Source organism: Penicillium verrucosum (genome assembly GCF_028828655.1).
Source record: "Penicillium verrucosum strain IBT 35672 chromosome Unknown utg000004l_segment0_segment0, whole genome shotgun sequence".
Lineage (NCBI taxonomy): Eukaryota > Fungi > Ascomycota > Eurotiomycetes > Eurotiales > Aspergillaceae > Penicillium > Penicillium verrucosum.
The window spans coordinates 3,694,467-3,719,644 of NW_026643213.1; the positions used below are offsets into that span (position 1 = coordinate 3,694,467).

General features: G+C 46.0%; 10 protein-coding genes across 10 annotated transcripts; 3 read left to right on the plus strand and 7 right to left on the minus strand.

Annotated features, from left to right (window-relative positions):
* Positions 1-772: 772 nt before the first annotated feature.
* On the minus strand, positions 773-2,323 carry N7516_010687 (uncharacterized protein; the record flags this gene model as incomplete). The annotated part of the gene is made up of 1 exon (XM_057223405.1): positions 773-2,323. The coding sequence occupies one exon, from the start codon at positions 2,321-2,323 to the stop codon at positions 773-775; it is 1,551 nt and encodes a 516-aa protein (XP_057070626.1).
* Positions 2,324-3,648: 1,325 nt separating this feature from the next.
* On the plus strand, positions 3,649-4,034 carry N7516_010688 (uncharacterized protein; the record flags this gene model as incomplete). Its single annotated transcript, XM_057223406.1, has 3 exons — positions 3,649-3,736; positions 3,799-3,884; positions 3,963-4,034. 3 exons carry the CDS (start codon positions 3,649-3,651, stop codon positions 4,032-4,034), a joined length of 246 nt encoding a protein of 81 aa, XP_057070627.1.
* Positions 4,035-4,471: 437 nt separating this feature from the next.
* N7516_010689 (uncharacterized protein) lies at positions 4,472-4,710 on the minus strand (the record flags this gene model as incomplete). Its single annotated transcript, XM_057223407.1, has 2 exons — positions 4,472-4,570; positions 4,606-4,710. 2 exons carry the CDS (start codon positions 4,708-4,710, stop codon positions 4,472-4,474), a joined length of 204 nt encoding a protein of 67 aa, XP_057070628.1.
* Positions 4,711-5,061: 351 nt separating this feature from the next.
* On the minus strand, positions 5,062-6,830 carry N7516_010690 (uncharacterized protein; the record flags this gene model as incomplete). The annotated part of the gene is made up of 2 exons (XM_057223408.1): positions 5,062-6,644; positions 6,695-6,830. The coding sequence occupies 2 exons, from the start codon at positions 6,828-6,830 to the stop codon at positions 5,062-5,064; spliced, it is 1,719 nt and encodes a 572-aa protein (XP_057070629.1).
* Positions 6,831-8,190: 1,360 nt separating this feature from the next.
* On the plus strand, positions 8,191-10,089 carry N7516_010691 (uncharacterized protein; the record flags this gene model as incomplete). Its single annotated transcript, XM_057223409.1, has 2 exons — positions 8,191-8,233; positions 8,288-10,089. 2 exons carry the CDS (start codon positions 8,191-8,193, stop codon positions 10,087-10,089), a joined length of 1,845 nt encoding a protein of 614 aa, XP_057070630.1.
* A 2,758-nt stretch (positions 10,090-12,847) lies between these two features.
* On the plus strand, positions 12,848-15,341 carry N7516_010692 (putative amino acid permease; the record flags this gene model as incomplete). The annotated part of the gene is made up of 3 exons (XM_057223410.1): positions 12,848-12,851; positions 13,833-15,248; positions 15,304-15,341. The coding sequence occupies 3 exons, from the start codon at positions 12,848-12,850 to the stop codon at positions 15,339-15,341; spliced, it is 1,458 nt and encodes a 485-aa protein (XP_057070631.1).
* A 706-nt stretch (positions 15,342-16,047) lies between these two features.
* Positions 16,048-17,749, minus strand: N7516_010693 (Amino acid transporter transmembrane; the record flags this gene model as incomplete). Its single annotated transcript, XM_057223411.1, has 7 exons — positions 16,048-16,131; positions 16,198-16,341; positions 16,404-16,601; positions 16,648-16,862; positions 16,913-17,053; positions 17,112-17,530; positions 17,580-17,749. The coding sequence occupies 7 exons, from the start codon at positions 17,747-17,749 to the stop codon at positions 16,048-16,050; spliced, it is 1,371 nt and encodes a 456-aa protein (XP_057070632.1).
* A 2,589-nt stretch (positions 17,750-20,338) lies between these two features.
* Positions 20,339-20,557, minus strand: N7516_010694 (uncharacterized protein; the record flags this gene model as incomplete). Its single annotated transcript, XM_057223412.1, has 1 exon — positions 20,339-20,557. One exon carries the CDS (start codon positions 20,555-20,557, stop codon positions 20,339-20,341), a length of 219 nt encoding a protein of 72 aa, XP_057070633.1.
* A 33-nt stretch (positions 20,558-20,590) lies between these two features.
* N7516_010695 (uncharacterized protein) lies at positions 20,591-21,931 on the minus strand (the record flags this gene model as incomplete). Its single annotated transcript, XM_057223413.1, has 1 exon — positions 20,591-21,931. One exon carries the CDS (start codon positions 21,929-21,931, stop codon positions 20,591-20,593), a length of 1,341 nt encoding a protein of 446 aa, XP_057070634.1.
* A 784-nt stretch (positions 21,932-22,715) lies between these two features.
* On the minus strand, positions 22,716-24,728 carry N7516_010696 (triacylglycerol lipase family protein; the record flags this gene model as incomplete). The annotated part of the gene is made up of 4 exons (XM_057223414.1): positions 22,716-23,450; positions 23,505-24,303; positions 24,370-24,500; positions 24,645-24,728. 4 exons carry the CDS (start codon positions 24,726-24,728, stop codon positions 22,716-22,718), a joined length of 1,749 nt encoding a protein of 582 aa, XP_057070635.1.
* Between the last annotated feature and the right edge of the window lie 450 nt (positions 24,729-25,178).

Below are 25,178 nucleotides of genomic sequence, written 5' to 3' on the forward strand. Positions count from 1 at the left end.
GTCTTGGCTTGTCTAATACAGTCACTCTTTACCTACTTGAATTTACATTTCGTTGGTATATGTCAAGTATTGCAATAGTAAGATTTACGTTCACGAGACATGTTCAATTCCCTATTAACTTCCTATCAGATGTCATCAGCTGGAGTATGAGGACGACATTGGAGCTGCTTTGGAGATGGCTTTTTGTTTTGGTGGTGGGGGTTAGTAAGTCGAGACGGAGAGCGTCAGGGTGAGGCTCTTATGTGGGCCAGCTGCAGTACCTTGCGCTAGCCGTATTGGGCGTTAAATAAGTGTGAGGCTTAAATCACGTGACCCTTCCTCATCTTGTCTCCAGTGCAGCTTCGCTTCAACGCCCCATTTATTTGTGGGGGCCGAGGTAGTTGAGGGACTGCCATCACTGCCGTTGAAAGTGATGGGAAGGTCGTTCAGAAGTTTCTGTCAATTATGTGATAAGGTATGTAAAATGAACCAAATGATCGGTCATTTCAGGAGTAACTGTATTGTGAGCTTTTGGTAACTATATAGTAGGAAAACTACAGCCTAGCTTGCTTGCCCTTGCCCTTCACCATGACCAGCCATACGCTTAGTGTCTAGCCATATCTATGTCCGAGATGGGGTATAATTTGATTTCATGCATGTGCCAAAGCACAGATCCCCTCTCATTTATGAATGATAGGCTGTTTTTTAGCGCTTACCTGCTCTATTTTTGATTTAGCACTACTTGGGTCACCTCAGTGCCTGACCGTTTTGAAGGGTGGGCTGATCTCACGATCTAGACACTTGAGTTCACACGGCTAAGCCATTGACTGACAAACGATTGACAACCATCCTCTTGACCGCTATCTGAATTGATATCAAAATCGTCGTCATCGGAGCTTTCAATATCGATCCAGGAATGTCGATATAAAGGTTTTTCATTTGATGGGTACCCAGTGGATCTAAGCCAACCAAAGATTCCGCGAGTTGCAGCCTCCGAAGCTACCTGGGAAAATAAGTTTGAGTCATTTTCCATCGGGTAGTAGTTTTCCTTATGTCTCTGTGTCTGTGTTAGAAATTCTCCACCAAATTGCATCAGAGATATGCCGGAGTCTTCGAGTGTTTCTCCATTTGCTAGATTCCAGTTCCAAGTTTTGTACTTCAGACAGTGACAGCGGCAAGCGGCATGTTGCTGCACTGTAAGTTCAGTATCAAGAAGCCGAGTTTCTCCAAACGGTTTCCACGGATGCATAGGGGGTCTATCATGTCCATCACAGGCTGTGATAAATAGCAAACGACACTCGTCTTCCCTGCGGATCATTTGACCGTCATTACTACCAGGTTCCGTAGTTATAAAAGATTGGTGTGTTCCTGTCCATGCCGCTGCATTGAATTCCGTGGCTGCAAGCCCGATCCGGATATTTCGTATTGTAGGGTTTGCTAGTCCCACCACAGTCGCACCGAGCCAAAGGCTAGCTAATCTGGGCTGCCGATATCCAAGGACTTTGGCGAGGGTAAGAGGCTTCTCGTCCTGGACCAAAAGGTTTGTTATTGCAAAGATAGGACTGAGCCAGGCGCTGACAAGATTGCATTCAACCTCTTCGTTGAAGAAGGTACTGGAAAGTAAAGATCGCATGCCCCACACATTACAACTCAGCATCATATAACGGGAAAGAAATTCCGAGTATTCCTCCACTAGATTTGAGGATTTTTGTGACAGAGACGACGGTCCATAGTGCAAGGCTGGTTTCGGGACAGGAAGTGAAATAGAATCTCCGCTGAGCAATGGAATGTAAAGGGCGGCAACTAGGGCCACGGAACACTGTCCGTAGAGTCGGTGACGAGAGCAAAACCTAGCGAGATATTCCAAAGCAGCGCTAGATGACGGCGGTGCTTCCTTAGAGATTGGATAACCTCCTGCTATCCCCATTTTGGCTTTATCGGAAAGGATAACAGACCAAGGTGAGCAGTACCTTTTGTTTTTGTAATCTGTAGTTATTTCCCAGCCGCCGCCAGAGCGCAATATAGCATCCCACCAAGCAGCTTCAGCAGCTTCAACATCGGGTCCTATGTCAATTTCGAATGTATCATGGTGTCTGCAACCTGTCGCAAGCTGACCGGCCTTGTGCGTGAAGTTGCTACTGCATTGGTGTCCCGAGGCGTGCTTCAGTGATTCTGCCCATCGCGCAGAAAGGATGTAAGCCCACGCAAGGAACAAAATGCTAATATAATTTCCCTCGTCATGATTTGAGATACCGTCAACACCAGGCCATTCTTGCAGGGGGGCCGAATTTGCTATCTCCACTATCAATGGGTTGGGAACAGCCAGCAGAATATCCAAAGACATTGTTTTCGGTTCGAGGCAACATTGCCCATATGAAGTAGTCCAGGTCGATTGTCCGGAAATTAGGAGACCAAACTGCCCCCTGCTCGATTCCCTTTCTACACAAGTAAAGGGTAGCTCAGTGTCTTTAGAAACCAATCCATATCCAAGGAAAGACGGTGTTCTCTCGAGAAGCGATTTCAGTTCGATGGAAGAAGGTGGGAGGCGAGGGTTTTTATGAGCATTTGTCAGGTGGGACGACCATTCATCATAGCTTTCGGAAAGGATACGATCAATTTTTTCTTTGCTTGGACGAACGGCATCATCCATGTCAGACCCAGACTATGTAGTTGAGTCCAAGGCACTACCGCTACCGAGTGCTAGACAGACCAGTTCGAATAAAGATATCCAGGGGTTTCGATGCTTATGAACGCCAGACCATTAATGGGCAAAAGAACGCACGAAGCTGATGACTTGGGTGTATTCAAGGAACAAAGACAGCAACACTGGCAAGTTCAAGGGGAAGGGAGGTTGGGATTGTACTTGAACTATCGAGATGGTATCACATCGGCCTTCGGCTGAACCAATATTCCGAGCCCCCGCTTTATCATGATCCGCCCCTTTGCTCTAACCACTTTCCATCTTTCAGAAGTCTACAAAAAGAAAAAGGCAACAGGAGATACTGTAGAATAGAATATCTGTGAAGAAATGGTGAAATTGATTTTGATCCATCCTCTATATTTGAATATTTCGATGGAATTTTTGGCACGGCATAATAATAGCAGGAAATAGCAGTGACTGAGAGGGATAGCAGACACTTATGCTGCCTGTTTTGGTCTATAACAGTGGCACTCTCCGCGAGAGTAGGAAAATGAACGGACCTCAGATCTAGACGGAGAAGGGAATGTTGTTTAACCTCCTAATGGAGCTTTGGAATAGTATCAAGGCTAGGGCATAAAGGTATTGACGCGGAGACCGAGAATATTGCTTTGGGTAAAGGTTGGTTCGCTTTCTACACCATAGGAACGTCTCTCCTCCTTATGAGGCTCTCAACGTATGCGTAGAGGTGGATAACGGCTCGAGTTGAAATATCAATATTAAGAATAGCTATAGTCAAGTCTAGATATAAGACGTAGCGCGAGGAAGCAAAAGAAAGCAGTTTCCGGGACTCCTTCAACACTTGGTAAAACGGGAAACCCAGATTCTTTCTTATTTCTCGGAGGCTGAACATGGCGCTGATACCGAGGTGCAGAGTGGGACTTGGGGACTTGTAGTCGCAATGTCATTTCATTCGCACAACCCATTCTGACTTTGGTGTTGTATTATTGTAGATAGGCCCTTACGCCAACATGGCCCTGGTATCGGTACTGCTGCCCACATATTTGACGGACTTCGATAAAGACATGGACGGGCGAGATCAGAATCTCCTCGATCTGCGTGAGCTTGGGTAGGCCTAACGGTACCTCGTCGGGCTGCATCTCATTCTGTTTACCATATAGCCATACCGACTGGTCTTTATCTGCCTTTCGGTAGCGCTCACAGACTCCATCCCGAAGCTTCATTTCAAACCACCGCTCCCGGCAATGTGAGCAGGCTTCCATTTTATACTCTTGTAGCCGGGTACGGAAAGATTGAATTAACTCCCACTCCTGACTACCAATAGCTGGATCAGCCGGGTGCGTGGAATCTACGACTGGTATACGGTCTGCGACCACCGCTGGAGGATCTGTTGTAGATATCGATGTCGGTTGAGCGGCCTTTTCACGGTACTCAAGACATTGCTTTATTGCCTGGTTAAGCCTTTTGGGGTTCCCTGTGCTAGAGCCGCAACAGCAAGGAAACATTACCTCAATGACACAATTGGTGTAGCCAGGAGATCGGCTAGGTCCGTCTTGACATAGGAGGTAGATGCCTGAATGACTAGAGAGCAATCGACGACCCATCTGCCTTCAATAAACTCCTGTCGAAGGTCGTCTCACGGTAGTTTGAGCTTGACTTCGCTGTTCACTGAGTCGACCTTGTGGTATCCTTGGCTTAGTCTGTCGTCTTCGAAGATGACTTGACCAAATGAAACAAAAGGTAGTACTTATCATACCAATCTTCGCTTGCATCAGTAAGGCATGCGCGTGAAAACCCTGAGAAATGCCTAATTGTTGTCAGCTTATTATATCGCTAGTCAACAACGGATATAGCGTACATAACACCAGTGGCCTTGTCATAGATGATCTTCGACATAGTTGACATGCGCGGTAGGTAACCATACTTCTTCAGCTTTCTGATTTTTCAGAGAGCTTCTTGTCGATCACCCAGGTTTGGCGGGGCAGGTGGAGAGGCGGCTCGGATGGTGGATCGAGAGTGACGTCCTTGCCTTCGAGGCCGCAAAGGAACTTGGCAGTTTCGGGATTTTCCATGCTGGTTTTAGTTTTGCAACGATGGATGAAGATGTATTTTGGCAAATGAAAGCCTAGTGAAGCTGGTGTTTGGATGGGGGTAAAGGGGAGAGGTGTGGGAAAAGTGATCAGAGCAAAACAAAAGTGCAAAGCGTAGACAACCTTATAGAGAGGTGAGAGATGAGAGAGAGGTAAGAGAGAAGTAAGAGAGAAGTAAGAGAGAAGAGATATCCACTACAAATTGCCTGCTTAAGGGATGGGCGAGATTATTAGTATGAGCTACACTTGCTTCCAAAAGATCAACTTCATACGACGTAGTGATATTGATGGTTCAAGTCAGATTTTCCATAACGGCGAAATGCCCTAGCGATGTTAAAAATTCCAAGTATCCTCATCAGCCTCAACTGGGACATCCCCCGCGGGCTCAAACTGAATGTTTGCGTCCAACATAAGCGCTTTCCTGCTGCTGCCGATGACTGGCATCCAATTGAACTCTTCCATCCCATAACAATCCGAAACTGACATCATTGGGAGAATTTGGCTTGTTTGTATGTTCTCAAAGTCGAAACACATCAGAGGCCCCTTGTAATACCGATGCCTTCGAATTCTCCGAAAAGGGCCTGCCACAATCCTCGTCCGATCGTCAACTCGATACTTGCGGATGCAGGAGGATCGTAACACCGTGGATACGAGCAAGCAGGTCTTCCATGTATCGTAGTCCACAAAGTCCAATATCATGTCGTACAGTTCTGGCGGGAAGATGCTAGTCGGTTTTGATGCTGCCTGTCGGCTCGCGGCGACTTCGAAAAAGTTGACCAGCGTTGCGAGTCCGGGGAATTGGCCCTGTAGTCTTTCCACTGTCCCTGTACAATCTGAGTTTAAAATAAGCACACCACGGCGATGCCGCCTGGTCATTCCTGGGGTCGCCTCTGGCCGCTCGCGCACATGTGTACTGAGGCCATATCTTTTGCGTAGAGGGGACAGATAGACGGGATCGCTAACTTGAATGAATGGTCCCATACCGTTGGAGACAGAGACCTCTGCAAATATCACCTCAAAAAGAGATATAACAACGATCTGGAACTTGCTGCGCCCTTGATCAATGCCCCACGTAACGGCCTTCGAGACAGCGTCACCGTCGATACTTAGTGCAAGGCTGACAGGTACGTCCCCCATCCAGTATTGCGTCTCTATGGGCGACACTCCTGGTGGCTCACCCGGTCGATGGGAAGAGGAGCCGAACTCGAGCAAAGGGGCATCATCGCTTGCCCACTTTCCTACCCACTCTCCTGTCAACCATCCAGGTAACTTGCCCAGGTGATTTGACTCGCACCTCCATAAGCTGCAAGCTCGAGGATCGCAGTGTTGAGCGGGGAAGGAACGGAATTTCGCCTGGTCCGACGCGATTGAAACGAGAGCGAAAACCAGCTCACGGAATGGGAACGAGGCAGGGCTCCATTCTCTTCCGTATCTGATAATCTCCTCCTTATATCCAATAATGGTATTTGCCAGGACATATGTGAGAAACGCCTTTCGTGCGTCCCCGATGTTTGCTTTTGGAGATACGACACGGAAATCGTATGCGATGTTCCCGTTTCTCTCCGGAAGCTCCAAAGCTAGCGATACAAGATACTCTTCTGGGCAAAGATTGGGGGAGATGGTAGAGTTATTGGGATAGATGCAGTCTGCGATGGCGCGAATCCAAGGATCGACCTGGCGCGGAATATTGGTCAGCTTCCAGTGTATGCTATGGTTTATGGAAAGAACTTCGCGGTCAAGGTCGATGGTATAAACGTATCCTAAATCGTGACCCAGTCGTGGGAGCTCGGAGGGAAGCACGTAAAACTCGCGAAACTCCGAATAGTCGGGCTCAGAGCCATCGCTAATTTCGTAAACACTTCTTTCGAGGGCAATTTCCTTCGCAGCATATTCGACTTGCATCGATTCCAGCCATTCTGTTGATATTTAGTATTCGCCAAGGCATAGACTTCCCCTCGAAGCGTACCCTTGTACAACCCATCGTCGATAGGGATGCTGGCCACGATTTTCTTGCCAAGGTCCTCGAAGTAACCATCGCACCGGTGGTGGCGTATGTAATAACGCCTGTTGAAGCGCACAATCTCAAGGCCTCTGGTACCCATTGTGATCTGGTTAGAAAATCAGAGGTCTTCTCGTGGGGGCTGATTCACTGCAGGATGGACATAAAGGGGAAAGGAGACCGGCGTGAGTTGACGCGAATTGACAGGTCACGCGGACCCGTGTGATCGTGTCTCAGGGCGCAATCGCAATTGTTTTTGGGAATGGGCAGTTGCTACACTCCTCCCTCGCAACTGCAAGTCCATACACATGACGCTGTCGCCGCCTAATTCCCGAGGCTTTCAATCTGTTGTTAGTTGTTGATAAGGAAGTTTGATTCTTTTTATTGTATAGAGAATACTTGGGACTATATTGTTGAAAAATCATCCCATGCATACTCTCCCACAGTCCCTCGGATCTATTATATAGTGTCGCCGGTGTCATTGAGCACGGAAGAAAACGTCCACACAAACAAGAACTTCAGAAGACCGTGGATTTCCAAGAGATGGACGGAGGGTTCATAGGAGAATCTGGGGGCAGACAACTTGACTGATTGTTGAGAATTTCGGATGTGATATGTATCCACCTACACTGGACTAGACTTAACGACGGTCAAGAGTCAACCTTAGCCTAGTCAAATAGTTATGATTCGTAGCACCTAGGAAGCCAACCACGTTGAAGGCGTATGAAATGGAATCTGATTGACTTTTTTTGATAATTTGAGGAAAGTGAATGCGCTTCATCGGTTTAATTCCAGCATTCTCTATATGAAGAATCGAGTTGATTGGGAATAATCGATTTGATATAGTTATATATATAATAGTTATGTTGTATATATTACTAGGTGGGGAGAAAGCAGAAGAAGAATCATTAATTCATTAAAGCTAGAAATGCAGGGGTTTATATACCCTGTTATAAAACATCTGAACAAAGGCTCATTCTGTAGCAAATAGCAAACATGCATGCATGCTACGCAGCGGTACAGGCCTACGTATTTCCGGTAAATGTTGATACCTTAATGCCTGGCTTTGGAATGGGCTGATTCTACACTTTTTATTCTTTATGGACTGGCCTCTGTATATATATACTCTCTGGGAGAGATCCTGCTCGGCGTTTGGCTTCGAGTTCTTGCTTCAGCTGGATGAAGCGCCTGTATAGTCATACGCAACTAGTTAGACTGCAACAAGTTAATTTAACTTTGATTGATTCGACCCAAACTGGGTTATACGGAAGTCTAGTCCTATTCGCCTAATGCTAGCTCAAAGATGTCACATGCCTTTTTGTGTTTGAAAATAAAAAGAAGAGACCTCATCTTTACTTCTTCCCACAACAACAATTTCTTGCCCCTATCACTCACAAGGCTCATACCATACCTCCACCATCTTGTTCTCTTTCCTCATCAGAAGGAACCTAACGCTATTCACCATGTCGTCACACCGTGTCCAGCCCTCAATAAGACCACTAGAATGTGAGAATACCAAACTATGTCTCTATCTGAAATACTTTTGACTGATCTTCCTAGTTTGCCCGAATTGTGCTAGCTATTTGACCATCTTACCCCGTGCTACCGATTCAGTTCATGGATTTCAAAACTATTTTACTTGTCGGGCATGTCCATATATCTGTCTGGTGTCCGAAAGCGAATCTTGCGAGGATGAATCTTGCAGCGACGAGACTGCTGATGACGAGACTGCTGATGACAAGACCACGGACGATGAAGCTGTGGACGATGAAGCTGTGGACGATGAAGCTGTGGACGATGAAGCTGCGAACGATGAAGCTGCGAACGATGAATATCCCGTGGATCCCTTGAAGTCATACATACATACCGCAGTCCAGGAGATGCAAGATATCCAAGATGGTCAAGTAACTTCACTCTTGGCTGATACGAAATTCCCCTCCCAGGCTTTTATGTCTCCAAAGCAGGATGAAGGTGTCTATCTTTCCAACATACCCCTAGGAAGGGTGGTCCAACATATGATCACAAAAATTCTTGAGACAAACTCGCAAAAAAGGCGCTATCAAGATTTTGTCAACAACCGTCAGAACATCGAAAATCTTTTGCTAGGTTCTCTAACCATGGCCACTCTAGCCATTGTTCAGGGTCAATTGATCGGCCCAAACGAGCTGATCAAGATAGGGGGTGATCCAGAGAGTGACCCTAACGCAGGAGTCTATCTTCATATCCTTCTCATACCAGGTCTTATGTATCTCTATACCGGGCAAGCAGATGACCTTTCCGAGCGTATTAGATACCATAACGACCCAGCATTTCGGAGAAGACACCCCTCGCTGCATTACAAAATATGGGAATGGCTCGAAGAAACTGGAGAACTTACCTCTGTTTTTGTGAAGGTCGCAGGTTTCAAACAGAAGTTACGAGGCGAATTAGACCAGCTACTCCTAAACCTCCTGGAGATGTTTATAGCATGTGTGTTCCAGACGCTCCGGTCCTCCGATCTAGAGTTCTACCTACCTGATGAGGTTGAAATTTGTTGGGGAGGACGAGGCCTAAATGTTGCTCTGCCTATTTGGCAGGGCTATACGTTAGGAGAGGGGAAGAAATTCCTTCATGAGATCGGGCTATCTAAGCAGGATTTCTCAGCTGCACTACATAGTCAAGATGTCCTAGTCCGTGAATGGGCTATGGAGGTTCGAGATGCCTACCAAAGTCTTCGAAATCACCCTGATCCAAGAGTTCAAGAAGTTTGGATCCAGGGATTTCGAAAATTTCGAGATGCCGCTGCGAAACGCATTTACTCTCACCAGGATCAGGAAGATATCTCTAGCGATCCCGACTATTCCCTCTATTTCTTTGAAGAAGGTAGATTGTCCTACGGAAAGGGTAGTAATCGAAAATGGACTATTGAGCTACAACAAAAGTCTTTTAAGAGTGCCCAAGAATTCCTTTCCTCTGGGAAGCAAGTTGGACTCTATAGGACTGGTAAGAGGGGTATATTCGGTGTTTACTATTCTCTTTATAATATCTCCCTTTCTACCGTTTCCCACCTTTTAAAAGGGGACGGGGATACTATCCCTGAAAAAAGTGGCTATGTTCCGGGCAAATCAGTTTTCCTGAAACCGATTCTACTCACAAGACCAACCCCATTACGGTACACACAAAGAGCCTTTCTGAATGACCCAGCGAGCAGACTGATTATACTCGCGGATATCGAGCCTGGAGATGGCACGGGTCAATTCCACCGTTTAGAGACGAATTCGGAGGTAGCACCTTTGAAGTTCAACCGGCTTGTGGACCTTATGGAAGGGATTTGGTACAAGGAGTCAAGATCTTTGCCTCGTCGATGGTTCCAGAAAAGATAGTCAAGGGTGCAAACTAGCGGTTGAAGAAGGACAAGGATCTGGAGGAGTTTTTAAACCGTATCTGACGGGGGCTACCTATGTAATTAGGTCTGATGTGAAGGTTCCATAGCTATAACATTCGAGGATTTCCCTGTCGGGGTATTATGGAAGTTGTGAGAATTATTTGTTATTAAGCAAGTGTGGCCGAGTGGTTAAGGCGCTGTGTTTAGGTAATCATATAATTGACTACAAGTCCACAGTTCTAACGAGCGTGAGTTCGAATCTCACCGCTTGCAAAGTCTTTTTTTTGTTGCCCCTCCAACCATGGATGGAAAAAGAAACCAGTATGTATAGGAGAGGAAGGACACGTCAGCGGTTCAGGGGCGTGGAGAATTATTATGGTCTAGAATAGTGGTGTTCGGGCATTCAGGTGAATGGGCTGAAAGGACTAAAGAGTAGGGCGGTAAGAGGGGATTTCCTAACGAATCAAAAACAAAAAACATACAACAGTGAGTGAGTGTATGACCGTGTGCGAAGGGGCATAACGGCCAAAGGTCAAATGCCTGGATTTTCAGGCTGGATGCCCGAATTTGCCTGAATATGCCTGAATATTGTCTCATTTTATTCTGGCAGAAATTAAAATACCTGAATTATTATGACAGATACCTTAATAAGCAAAGTACCTACCTAGGTAGGTAATGAATGGATTTGAAAAATGAAGCTATTCCTACCATACAAATTTTTGTATACATCCATTTCTAGGCGTTAAAGCTATTGCGACTGAAAAAATATCTCTACTAAAAAGGTTTTTTCTCGGCGTTAACTTTAACTACGTAATTGCCCCCCTCTTTTCTTCTTCTTCTTCTTCCCCTCTACTACCCCCGTACGCCTACTATAGCCGCCGCTCGAAGCTTCTCTTAAGGTAATCTATACGTCCTTATATTTCTGTTGCCGATGCTAACGATTTGTGAGGTGGGAATAGCTTCAATTCGAGGGCTTATGCGGTCAGGGGCAGTGTTCAACGCCAGGGATTCGAAGAAAGCGACGATTTGTGAGGTGGGAATAACTTCAATTTTGAGGAATTTATTATGGTATGTGGGAATAGATTCAATTTACAGTACACGATATAGAGCGGTGGCAAAAGCGGTCTATAATTCAGGCAAATTCAGGCACATTAAGGCATCAGGCCTGAAAGTTCAGGCATTTAACCTTTGGCCATTATGCCCCTTCGCAACCGTGGTCACCTAGCGCCCACGGTTCGGCGTGGGCGGCTCGCCGCTCTATTCAGGGCACTCAGGGCAGAAATTCTGTTGGAGATCACGTGACGGTCATGTGGGGCTGTCGCCTAACAGGACTTATGTTTAGACAGTAGCTAGTTTCTCTCTCTTCCTTTGTTTCTCTCCAGAGTCTACAATATTAATTCCCTATGGGTTAACATCCTTTCTTGCGTAGCCTGCATACCATCTGACAAATTCACCTACCTGAATATTCCTCACCCGAATATTCAGCCCGTATAGCAAAAGGTACATTTCTCATCATGACCAAAAAAAGCTACAATACTTGCTATAAGTACCCAAAAAAAATCAAAAAGCACCGGGCGCGGATCGAACGCGCTACCTCGCGATGATTGCTAGATTTGCAATCGCACGCTCTACCAAATGAGCTACCGGTGCTCTTATTTTTGAAGAGAGGGATCTCTTTGGATTAATAAACAAGCCTAAGAATTTCTATTTCAGGACGGCTTGCTTACAAAGCTCTACGTAACGTATTTCACCACCGAGCGGTCAACCCTAAAACACCATAGTAAATGCGACATTTTACAACTTCATATAACAGCAACTACGTTATTATTTGATTTAGTTCTTACTCGATAGCTATTGATAAGGATTTCAAACACTATATATTAATTTTGAGAAAATCGAAAGCTGCATTATCACGGTATCAAAAGTTACGTTTCTTGAAACTGGAATTATATATATTTATATACAGCCCAATCATAAAGTCATAAGTGACCTTTAAACTCCTTTAGAAAAGTCATATATCACCTAAAAAGCATTAAGCCACAAAGAAAGCTCTATATAAGCAACTGTTGTTGAAATATTATGTTGTAATTTATCGCATTTACTATGTGTTTTGGAGATGGCCACTCGGGGGTAGTGGCCACTCGGTAGTGAAATACGTTAGACGGATTGATTAACTAAGATCCTAGCTAGCTAACTACAAGTAGCCTAAGAAGCCTTAGCTAAAATTCCTTAGTAAAATTGAGGCGTAACAGCACAAACATACTTACGGTCGATCTTATTTACAATACCTCCTCGAATTCCATACACGCGTAACTAGTCTCTAAATCCATCCCGTTAGACTAAGGTAGTGAAGTTATACCGCAATAAGGAGAAGGTCAACGCCTTCGTTAGGTCGGGTCCTTAAGCAGTAATCCTTCTAAAGAATAGCAAATCCTTTATAGTTTCATTCTATTCTAAGGTCTATAACTCTCTTCCGTTAGGTAGCTTTACAGTAAGAACCTCGGTCATAGTAGCAAGCCCTTTAAAGGCACTATCCGGTACCCTATAGACGATTACCTAGAAAATAAAACTTATCCTAAGTACCGGATACTCCCTAAACCAATTTTTAGTCTAATTTTATTATATTAGTTATTTCTAAATACGATAATTATAGCTCGTAAACTTATAAGGTAGTATCGTCGCGATAGCGCTAGCCTTTCAAGAATTCGGGATCAGATAAAGGTAGTTATTAAATAAGTTATTAGCTAACCTGGTTTATGAGTGGACTGTCGAACTAACTAGGGGAACTAATATAACTTAATACTAAATAAAGGCTTACGGTACGGAAATAATCTTTTGTAAGAAGTAGCAAGCTTCTATCTATATAACCCCTAAATGCTCACTAGTGTATATCAACAAGTAGGTCCTGTATAGAAGAAAAGGAGCTGATGAAATGATAGTTCCGACTGACAATATGTTACATACCAGTGACCTAGGTACCATAGTTAGAGGCTTTCGCATTCTTTTGATACCTCTTTTCTTTTAATTTCTATAAAATCATAATACATTCTATATTTTCTATGTCTTATCCAGGTATATCTTATCCTATCACATCTCGAAGCCAATCTCGTAGATCAAATGCGGAGAACTTCCCCTCGCATGGATTTAGTTGCTTTTTAGGGTTAGGCCTGGCGTCAAGGTTTCTCTTATCTTGTCTTCTTTTATTTACTTCCAAGCCGACTTTTTCTATTGATTATCTTTCTAGTGTATATAAAGATATGGAAAAAAAAAACCAATAGGAAGATATTATGCCCGTAAACCCCCTCTAGCCCTAGTTTCACCTTTTTAACCTTACTCCACTTCAAATCCGCGGTTATCTTCACCTGTCATTGCAGAATGCGAGACTCTTCCTCTTTCGGACTGCAGTATTTACAAATGTACTTTGGTGGCGTGTTATACGATATGAGAATCCATATGATTAGCTGCACCTCCGCATATTATTGGGTTACGTTACGCGTTGACTTTCCAAGGTTGTACTTCATATCATCCGTGTACAAATAACTCCTAGTTATCCCAATAGCTTGCAGGAGCCAACTATTTATATGCCTACTACTATCCAACTCCAGACAACGTCTACTAGACATATATATCCCTTATAACTATTGACCTGGTGCCGTCACCATGAATCTGAAGAAGGAAATTAACCCTTCACCTTCTTCCCCCGAGACCATGAAAAGGGCACAATCGAGAACTTCGAACTAGACCGTCTAGGCTATAAACAAGAACTATGTCGCAATCGATCAGTCCTAACTCTCCTCTTCCAAACCCTCGCCATAGCAGCAATCCCCTACGGCGAAGGTTCCGCGCTCCTCTCCGCCATCTACGGCGGCGGTCCCCTCTCAATCTTCATAGGCTGGATAGTCGTTTGCGTCCTCGACCAATGCATCGCCTTCTCCCTCGCCGAGCTCGCCTCCCGCTACCCAACATCCGCAGGCCCCTACTACTGGACCTTCCAAATCTCCCATGGCAACAAAACAACCCTCTCCTTCATCAACGCCTGGATATGGCTAATCGGAAACTGGACCATAACCCTCTCCGTAAACTTCGGCTTCGCTTCCATGCTCTCGGCAACAGTCTCAATCTACCACCCAGACTGGTCAGCATCCAGCTGGCAGCTCCTACTAATCTTCTACGCAGTTTGCCTCACTTCCCTGACAATCTGCATCTTCGCAAATAAACACCTCCCACTAGTCGACACCCTCTGCGCATCATGGACCCTGCTCACAATAATAATCATCCTAATCGCCCTCTCCGTCAAAGCAGATACGGGCCGCCACTCACCATCATACACCCTATCCCACTACGACAAATCCTTCGCCGGCTGGGGAAACTTCACCTTCTTTATCGGCCTCCTCCCGGCTGCATACACCTTCTCCGCAATAGGAATGGTCACCTCAATGGCAGAAGAATGCGCAGACCCAGCGGTGAAAGTACCCCGCGCAATAGCACTCTCCGTCCCAGTCGGCGGAACAGCCGGTCTATTCTTCATCATCCCCATCTGCGCAACCCTGCCCCCACTCCAAGATATCATCAACGCCCCAGCAGGCCAGGCCCTCCCCTACATCCTAGCTCGCGTAATGGGTTCCCCCGCTGCCGGTCTCGGCCTCATCTCCCTCGTCCTGGTGATAACAGTCTTCTGCTCGATTAGTATAACCGTGGCCGCATCGCGCGCGACCTGGGCCGTCGCTCGTGATGACGCCATTCCGCTAGCGAAAGTATGGGCGCGTGTCGATGAGCGCTGGGGCGTGCCTGCTTGGGCGTTGCTTTTGTTGACGGGGATTCAGATGTTGCTTGGGTTGATTAATCTCGGGAGTTCCAGTGCGTTTACCGCGTTTGTTTCGGTGGGTGTTATGGCCCTCGCGGCGGCTTATGCTATTCCTATCTTTTTGAGTTTGTGGCATGGTCGTGAGGAGGTTGCTAAGGCGCCGTGGACTTGTGGTGGGGTTTTTGGGAGGTTTGTGAATGTTGTTGCGTTGGCTTGGATTGCGTTTGAGTTGGTGTTGTTTAGTATGCCGACTACTTTGCCGGTTACGGCGGTGTCGATGAATTATGCTTCGGTTGTTTTTGTTGGGTTTATGGCAATTTCGGGGGTTTGGTATGTGGTTTATGCGAGGAAATGTAAGTTTTTGGACTTGACTTGAATACTGGGGATTTTGATGCTGACAATTCATAGATTATAAGGGTCCGCCTGAGTCGGATGCTCTTGATTGAGGATGCGATTTGTACAATTTTGTTGACAATTGCTGTTCATTCTTATTAATTACGGGATTCGGGCTTAGGTTGATAATTATAATGGATTTTTAATAGTGATATTGAACCCCCAAGCCCCTGAGACGGTGATACATTAGCTCAGAAGCACCTGGCCGCGTTTTCACTGCTCATACCCCTGCCCTGGGATAATCTTCTTTTCATTGAAAAGGAGATGATGAATCAAATGACCCCCAACGTGAGACTCGCTGTAGAAGGGAGCATGCTCGCCAGGGACAAAAAGGTTGGCCATGCAATCAAAACGTCAGTGCGTGAAGATTAGTACGGCAGGCGGGCTATACGTGAGCTTCATCTTACCCTTAGTCTTCTGAGGCAGCTAGGCAGTCCTAGATAGATGTTTGAACTTCTCTCTCTAGTTTGTCTCCGCCCTTAACATGTTGGAACGTTCAGAGCTGGCAGAGCTAACTCCGTTCTACACGAGAAAGTATCAATACAAGCAAGTTAGAATGTGTTTATATATTGAGCATCTAAGATTGGATGGAGACCTGGTATTTAAGGGGGCAACATGGCCAATTGTTGCTACAGATATAGCAAATAGAGAGACTGAGACTTGAGACTTGGGAAACTGTGAGATATTTAATTTGCTATGGGTTAGTTACGTAGTCGCAGCTTCTTTTTAAGACAGGATGTCTATAAATTCAGACTTTTTTCACGCAGTATTAGCACACGCAAAGCTAGCGCTGCCAGGGTTGTTATGGATGGCCGAGCCAGAAGCATAGAGACCAAGAACACACTAGTTAAGTCAAGATTAGTTAGCTAAGTGTTCACAGCTATCGATGAGAGAATAAGAGATACTCACTAGAGTGATACCAACACCAATCGCGAACGTGTTAAGTAATGTCAGCATGATTTTCTTAGGAGAAGAAAACCACAGCCCTTTATTCATGTGTAGCCAAAACATCCCGGTAAATCCAAAGGTAAACCAACTACCAAACAGTGCAGTCTGTTGATTCAAGCATAGGTTAGACGTATCGATTTCAAAGATAATGCACAGCCAATACTTACAATTAAGCTGAGAAGGTTGTTGAAGACTGGGATCGCTTCAGCGATTACCCAAGCGATGACCCAAAGACCAAATGCGATACCAACCCAGGAACCCATAGACACCCAGTCTCTTTTGTGCATCCGGTCAGTGCCAGCAAAGATGCGGACGTAAAGCGATTTGGCTGCAACGTGGCCGTTGATGACTCCAGCAATCACAATCTTCTACGGTCAGCTTTGATACTTAAACACGGAAAGTAAATCTCACTGTAGGAAGGGCGATTCCATAGGCTATCCTGGAAATCAACAGTCCAGCTGAGCCTAGGGCAGGGGAGGCAACATCTGCCCCAGTAAAGCGATAAATAACAACCGCGGCGACGATGTAAAGGGTCATATCAATCGACTGTAGAAGTGCAAGAGCCTTGGGGAAGTCTTTTGGGTCCTTGAGCTCTGCCATGAATGTGAAGAAGGTATTGTGGCTGACTATAGACGGTTAAGCTGATATTTTTGATTTCGTTTCTAGTCGTGCTCACCATATGAGAATGCGATGTTGCAGGCCGACATAATGCCAGTGACAAGGTTGGCCTCAACAACTGGCTTCACAGCTGCACCATCGTTTTGTATTCCGAGGGCGATCATCGTAACCATCACGGCGGTGAAAATACTAATGAACGCTGATCATAGTTAGAATTTAGGAATTGTAGATCAGACACAGATAGTTTTGTAACTCACAGACAAGTGAAAGCCAGGACATTTTCTCAAGAGTTCGAGGAAGAGAAAGGATCAAAGATAGAATCAGTCCAACAACACCGAACACAATGGAGCAGGTGCCATGACCAGTAATAGAATTGAGAGCCACAGTGAAGGTCAAGATATGACTGGCCATAAGGAAGATTAGGAAGAGCAATTGACCAGTTCCAAGCAACTCTCGACCGAACGGACCCATCAGCACCTCACCGGCATCAGCCATACTCGAGATATGAGGATATCTCCATTTGAACTGTCCAATGACATAACCTGTGTAGGTAGAGAGTAGCCCAAGGCCAATGAGAATGATAAGCCCCGGAACCAGACCTATCCCAGCTATAGCAGCTGGTAAGGAGAGAATTCCTAGGGAGATGGTTTCGGCAACCATTAGAAGACCTCCTTGCCTAAGACCATCAGTAAACGAGAGGGGAATTTTTATACTTCGTCACATACCACCATTTCAGAACCTTGTACTTGATTTCTGCATTTGTTTCATCCCCAAAAGCATCCTGCCGGTGTTCAATAAGATCAGGCTTTTCTAATTCTCCATGTAGACTTTCTGCATCTTGAACTGTCGGCTCAGTCTCGATGGGACTGGGTAGGTCAATAATTTCCGATCTCATATTGAAAGTCTTTATAATTGAAGATTAGGGGTATGAGGAATTTACATTTTAAGCAAAATGGATATCGCCAAGTAGAGATATAAAAGTCAGAAGGAAAGGCATTCCCCTAGACCCCGGGGGGTTTTGCGGGGAAGCCCAAAGATTGCCAATCTCCTTCCATTTACAGATAGTAAAATCACTACATACAGTAGACAGTGATAATGAGCAAGATCCCATCGACGCCCTTATCTGTCTAGACAGAATCCATTCGCTGGCTTTTATCTAGGATAAGAAATTATAGGAAATTAGGCCGATGGACTAGTCCTTCAATTGAATGATTTGGATTAACTACCTTAGTCAACCTAGTACTTATTTGATGAGCTCCCCAGACGTTTACCCCATTTTTCTATTAAACCTCATTCTCGTAGATAATCTACATATGTGATTATTAGAGTTGACTATTGTAATAGCCCGTTCGGAATCACCTTCCTTCCCGAGAACACTCTTCTCTTTCGGAGTTTCGGCATCCATGGCCAATTCCTAGCGTCATTATCTAAAAAGTGGAAAAGAGATAGCGCATTTGTATCCACTATACCCACGGCTGTGACAATGGGGATCTACGAGAGAACTTTAACAACAGCAGCTCCCTCGGAAAACGGAAAAGCAGGCAAATTACAGATTTATACCGAGGGTATTACTTTGATAGTAACACCTCCAGAGGGCAAGTGATTCCGATATGAAGACACATGTTCAGTAGGAGAAGATATTATACTAGCATGGGCCCCGGAATGACCTGTGGTAGAACACAGACTCGTATGCATATTCACGCTCTTAACTGCTAGTTAGTTAGTGGATGAATCGAGAACGCTGTAAACGTAGATCCTTGAAGGTGCAAATCTTTAGATATAGCCTTACCTGCCAGTTCTTTCAAGTAAAATAGCGCATGTCATTTGTAGTATGGCAATATATTGGACCATTTAGTGGTAGTTATGCAACTTTCTCCTATGTTACCTAAATCCATCCATGCCGGATGACTGATATGCTGACTAATTTGTAATATTTCAAGGCTCTTACGTCTTTTCTGGTAAGATACCCGTAAGATAAAAATAGCGGGGTTTTGTGGGGTCCCAGCCAACCCTGGAACCCAAGAGCCTCTAATTTAAGGTTAAACTTTCTCCTGCTGGGCCGGTTATGTAAACTAGTACTAACTACCTAGGTACCTAGGTAGTTATGTACTTCAAGGCTATTCACTGGACCTGTAGACCCTTCTAGCTTATGTCAAACCCATATATAGCCCTGGAGCTGGAAGTATTGTACTTATTGATCCGTTGGAAACCAATAATTCTCACTCCTGTTGAACTCCCTCTGTCATCGCACATGATGGCTTCATGCACCATAATAGGTGGTTTTCCCAGTACAATCCTAGCACTCGCAGGCTTCAGCAGTTTGACCGCACATGTTCTACTCTACCGTCATGGAGAATAAGATCTTAAGGCCCCGCTCCTTATAACCTCATTCATCTTTCTGTTTATAAGTGCTACACCTGGAACAGGACAAGCAAAATGATCTCCCACTTGGTGCGCCAAGTCAATTAGCCGCGAAGCTTTTAGGTACCACATTTTGGGTATCTACACGAGTATGCCCTTCTACCGAGCCTTCTTACATCGTCTGTCACGATTCCAATGCTAAAGTTTCCGAGCCACATGTGGCGAATTGAGAGGCTGTAACTAACTAGTTATTGAGTATAATAATACATGTAGGGGTTGTATAGTTAGAAGGGATTTTGAATATTAACGATCTATCAAGATCTTCCAAGGTTGAGACCAACCCTTTCACCTCTAGAACTTGTCCAATATTATGTTCCAGTCTAGGTTGTATTAACAGTATGTCCACCTTCCCATAAGCCCCATGTATAAACCTGCCAAACCAAATGGGTATCTATGCAAAATACAATTACAAATCAGTTTTCCTCTTTCAAGCGCAAACGCTTCACGTCTCCTGACTCGGGTCTCGATAACTTCCTTTTCTGGGGTCGTGATCGCTTAAGTGGCCGAGTATGCAACGTAGCACGGTGAAAGTCGATAATCAACGCTCGTCCAAGCTCCTTATTCCAAAGAATATTGTCATATCGAAGATCATCATGAATAACGCCCAACCCTTTGATTTCCTTCGTCGATCTCCGGATTTCCCGGCTAAGCCATGGCTCTATCTCCATCTCTGCAGTGCTTTCGCCGGCCCAGCCCATGACTAACATATGTCGAATCTCTCCAGCCCGGTATAGAAAATAGATTTTGGCTAAATCGATTGTACCGAGGAAAACCGGCACCGCTGAAGCTTGTGCTCTCCGTAGGATTCGATATACCTGCGCTTCGCTAGAGACTTGTTTCCATAGGTTCGATGTGGTTCCTTTCCCGACGACTGTATAACCATATACGATGCAAGTCAGTTTGAACGGTGCACCGTATGACCCGCAACGTCCGAACGGTATGCATCGGTCGATGTTATCGTCCAGTTGTTCATTTAGTAAACGTACTAAATCATCCGAGGTGATAGGGTGTTTGACGTCATTTGGGTCCCGACGGTGAAGCTTTACGTTTGGACAGTCGTCATCTAGGTTACCCCCGGTTTGCAGCCCGAGGAGACATCTTTGGGTGCAGAATTGTGCATCCCGACGGGACTGACTATCTTCATATCTCCTAGCGTCTTCCATCCGATCCGCTCGCTGGGTAGACGGGGAAGATGTGACTTGGCTGAAGCCCCGTTTTCGTCCCATTGCTTGATTAGAGTCGGAGCCTGACGAGTCTGGCGACTGCGCGCGGTGTCGGTCATTTTGGGGCGTACAGGTTCCTCGAGACCTTAAAGTCATTCGACGGCCCTCTGCTGCCGGTTCCGTCGGAGATGCTGGGGGGATGACGAAGGATCATAAGCCGAACCGGATTCCGGACTCGGGTACTCTGGGCACGTGCCATCAGAGTTGGGAAGAGGTGGTTGTCCGGGGGCCTTAGCATCGCTGCGTTTAAGGTTGGATTCCCAGATATGAGAACTATTGCGGGCACGATCCCTCCATTCATTGTCACGTATAGATGAACCGAATGCCATTAAGCATAGACATAGCACTCTGGCAATAGAAGTCTTTGGCTCTTGGAACCCATTCTCGGCTTCCATGTCCACTTCTAAATTGGGATCACAAAAGTGATAGTAAAGGGTGCTAGGTTTATCACGGGGGACACGAAGAAGAACACGGACGATCCCAGTCGTCAAGTAGGAGTACTCGAGTCCCAACTGAATCATCACATGATATTCTTGAACAATAGCGGAGCAAACGAGTCGCTCTGCATTATACCTTAACTTCGCTGCCTCTTCCGTCGGGAATTTGTTTGGCCAGACTATTTCTTTATACAAATCCATCTCCCGTAGTCCTAGGCGACAGTCTTCCACGGAAAGCTTGTGAGGCGGCTTATATTCGGCTGTGGTAAGGATGGTGTGAGTGTTGCCGTCGACCCGGTTGATAAAAAAAAAGGAATCGGGTTTTGGGTTTTCTATTTCCGACGGCTGACTTGCACTCTCTTCGGTGCCTTCATCCGCCTCGAGTAAGTTTTTATGACTGTCAAACATGATCCCATCTCCAAGTCCAAACTCCTCTCGCGCGGCATCAATGTTGCATAGCTCCAGGATTATGTTATGGACATAATTCTCCACGCCATTTCGTTCGTAGTTCTGGAGGGCTTGCTCGCTGCTCATTGACAGAAAGCCGAATTGTTTTGCATTTTCTTCGAGGGCATTCAGCGGTGCAAAGAATCGTGCTTGGCCCTCCTCAGCTGGCTGTAGATAGTTGCACACGGACGCGTAGATCTCTTGCTGTCGAGCTGAACAGTCTGTCCACACTTCTAGTCGCGATGGACAATATTTTCCGTCTGGAGTGGGTATTTTCCCTGTAGTCGACTTAGATGGCAATGCAGCTCTCAGCGGCCGCGATAATAAGTTGTGGCAAAGTCGGATGAGTTCCGCGAAAGTTGTTGGACGGTTGCGCTCTCTTTCCAATCTCCCTTCATCCTCTGCCTGCTTTCGACTCTCTTCTGCCTGCTTCTGGCTCTCCTCTGCCTGCTTCTGGCTCTCCTCTGCCTGCTTCTGTCTCTCTTCTGCCTGTTTCCGTCTCTCTTGCTCCTCCAGAAAGAGTTTCTTGTAGTCGGGTGAGCTGGCCATGGAAGCGTTTAGGAAGGACTTGAAGGTTCAGGAAGATGAGGCTAAGGGGGGATCGAGACCCACAGGTGGACCAGTGGAACCAATGTGGGTCATTTATCAGCGGATAGGCGAAATTATTATCCGGGAAACTTTATACTTCCGAGGTTCAATACCTACATACTCAGGTAGTTATCTTAGTTAACTACGTGCTTATTTACAAAGTAACTAGTTAACTAGTTAACTAGTTAACTAGGGAAAAGACGTCAAAACATAATTAAAAAAGACATTATGGCATACATGACCAAATATTCTTGTCAAACATTAACAATCACGTAGGTACTCCGGATAAGACACAGAAACAGAAAACTACGTTCCATATATCGGGAAGGGAGAAAGAAAGACGGATGAAGGGCCAATTGATACGCATTAGATACATGAGTGCACACAAGTTTATTTCTATTTAATAAGAGAGAGAAAAAAAGCAACTATCAAGATGTCTGGAGGGACCATTCAGTTGGCTTGTAACAACCAGGGGACCAAAAGATACCTTGAAGCCATGAATGTTCGATCAATTCCCTCGGGGTCTTTCGATCTCCTGGTCGCCAGGTAATCATTCCCTTCATCGAGTCCAAGAACATCTGTTAGAGATAAAGCAGTAGGACTACAATAAGAGAGTAATATAATATCCTAATATGTTTCCCGAGTCAAAACATCCTACAAAAGGCACCACATACTTACAATTAGATGCAACTACCTGTATAAGAACAATATGGATTAGTTATAGTTAGCAACTCTATGACCAAAATCACTCTCGATCAGCAAGAATCCCCTCCTCAGTCTCACTCCCACCCCTCCGGCGCCTAGGAACACCCTCATTCATAGAATTAACCTGCTTCGGAACAGACACCGAAACCGAAGCATCACTCGGTCTACGCCGTCTAACAAGCTGATATCCCCTATCAAGCTCAATCTCAACCGCCTCTCGGACCTTCAGCGCACTAATCGCTGGCCAAACCCCCCTCTCTCCCTTAAGCGCCCACTCAGAGACGCGGTCTTTCGTTGGACTTTGGAATAGTTTCCTCAGATCCCAGAAACACAAGTCTGGCACGAGAGTTAGGTTCGGCCCAGGGATGGTCTCGTCAATGAGGAGTCTGCTCAGTGGGGCTGGCAGCACGCCTAGGTAGTCGAGTTGGCGGAGCCGGTGGCGTAGTTCGACGATTATTAGTCGCATTGCGGAGCGGGAGAGGTTGTTCCAGCCTGTTTGACGTCGGTCGAGGAGGTTCAGCTCTGACCGCAGGAATGGGACTAGGTATGGTCGAGCTTGGGAGACGATAAAGTGGTTTACGTTGAAAAGTTCTGAGATTCGTGAGAGGGGGGATTCGCCTTCGTTGTATTGGACGTGTCGCCAGGGTCGGAAGACTGCGTCTTGTGTGTGGGGCCATGGGATTATTGTGCCTGTTTCGTCTTTGCAGTAGATCGTCACTGGTGAGTAGAGGCCTGAGGAAGAGGCGTTAGATGCTACGGCTGCGGACCAGATGAGCTGGAAATGGTGTTAGATATCACTGACACCGGAAAATAGGGGAGAAATACATACCACATTCGGCGCAGTCAAGTAATTCAACAGGTTTGGCGTCCCATTCTTCCCCGTCGTCGCAACGGTGATGTTCAAAATGCGCTTCGACCTCGCATAGGCCTCTTCGAACGTAAGATCCCCAACATTAGCCCGAACACATTCCTCCAAAACACCAACGTCAAACAAATATCCCTTCCTCAGCAACCTCCTCATCCTTCGATAAAACGTCCCAACCCAACTAGAATCAGAGTTGCCCCCATCCCCACCATTCACCATCTTCCGCCTCTCAAAAGCAGAAAGATCAATCCCCTCCCCATCAAGTAACGGCAATAACTCATCCTCGGAATGAATCCCCACAAGCGCGGCAATCATCGCCCCAGTCGCAGTGCCCGTAATGATCCGCGGCAACAGACCCTGTAAATGCAGTGCCTTCACAACACCAAGGTGACACAGTCCGAACGCAGACCCGCCCTGCAGCAGCAGTGTCGTCCGCCCAAACGCCTGTCGCGTGTCGTGCAGCAGCTCCAGCTTCGCTTGCGAGCTAAACCCGCTCGGGTGCATCGGTGCTCCTGGCACCGATGTCACGTACTGGATTGACAGCGCTACTTGCGTGATGTAATCGTCAATTAAAAGCTTGGTCCCTGCGTACGCGTGCGTAAATAGCTTCGTGCTGGTTATATTGCCCAGATTGCGTACTAGCCCCGAGCGGAGCAGATTGACTAGTGTTAGAATGTCTTCTGACTCTCGCGCGCTCATCAGTGCTTCAAGTCGGCCAAGGATTAGTCGGTAGTCGTAATGGCGGCTGACGGGGTTTTGGCGCCTGCGTAGGTGGTTAGATGGTGGTTTGGTACATTGGGTTTCAAGTCGGGTTCGGTTGATATCATACCATAAATCTTTACTTTGTAGCTCGTCGAGCTCAAATGCCGCCTCTTCCCACTCCTCGTAGCTCTGCGCGTTGGATAGCGTATGGAAAAGCCGATCTCGAGGGGATTTGGAATGCCACCAGGATAATAGTTTCTAGGTGACATTTATTAGCTCAAGATCAGATCGAAAACAGAATCCAATGTTATGTCTTGTGTCTCTTTGATCTTTTGCCATCTCAGGCTCAGAGCTCTCCCCGCATACAAGACACCCGGGCTGGGATTGGAGAACAATACTCACGTCTCTCCAGAACTGAGCAACATCAAGCACCATATTCCAGATCGCACCAGCGATCTTCCATAGTCCGAGCCACCAGGATCCCATTTTTAATTATTCGAGGGATATGTCTGCGTTGTGGCTGGTGGAGGGAGAGGTGCACATGCGGGCCAGGGTATTCGCTTTCACATGCTACAACGTCACGCACGTTACACCAGGGAATTGGAGGTTGAGATCGAGGTAGTGAAAATCGATTGATAGGAGATCGAGTGGTCAATTGTGATATGTATTCGAGTGAAGCTGAGTTATGGAGATGAATAGGGCTCGATTGGTTCTGAGGAAGGAATTGTGTTGGAAGGTTGGAGAGTTGGAGAGTTGGAGAGTTGTACCAGGTCGATCCAGATTCCCCCGGATCTTCTTCATCTTCAACTACCATCTGCCCCGTGACAAATACATATAGTACATACATAGTTATCTCTCTCTACTTAATACTTATAGTATTAAAGTAATGAAGTATAATGGAATTGCCACGGGCGCACATTTCTACATGCCACATAC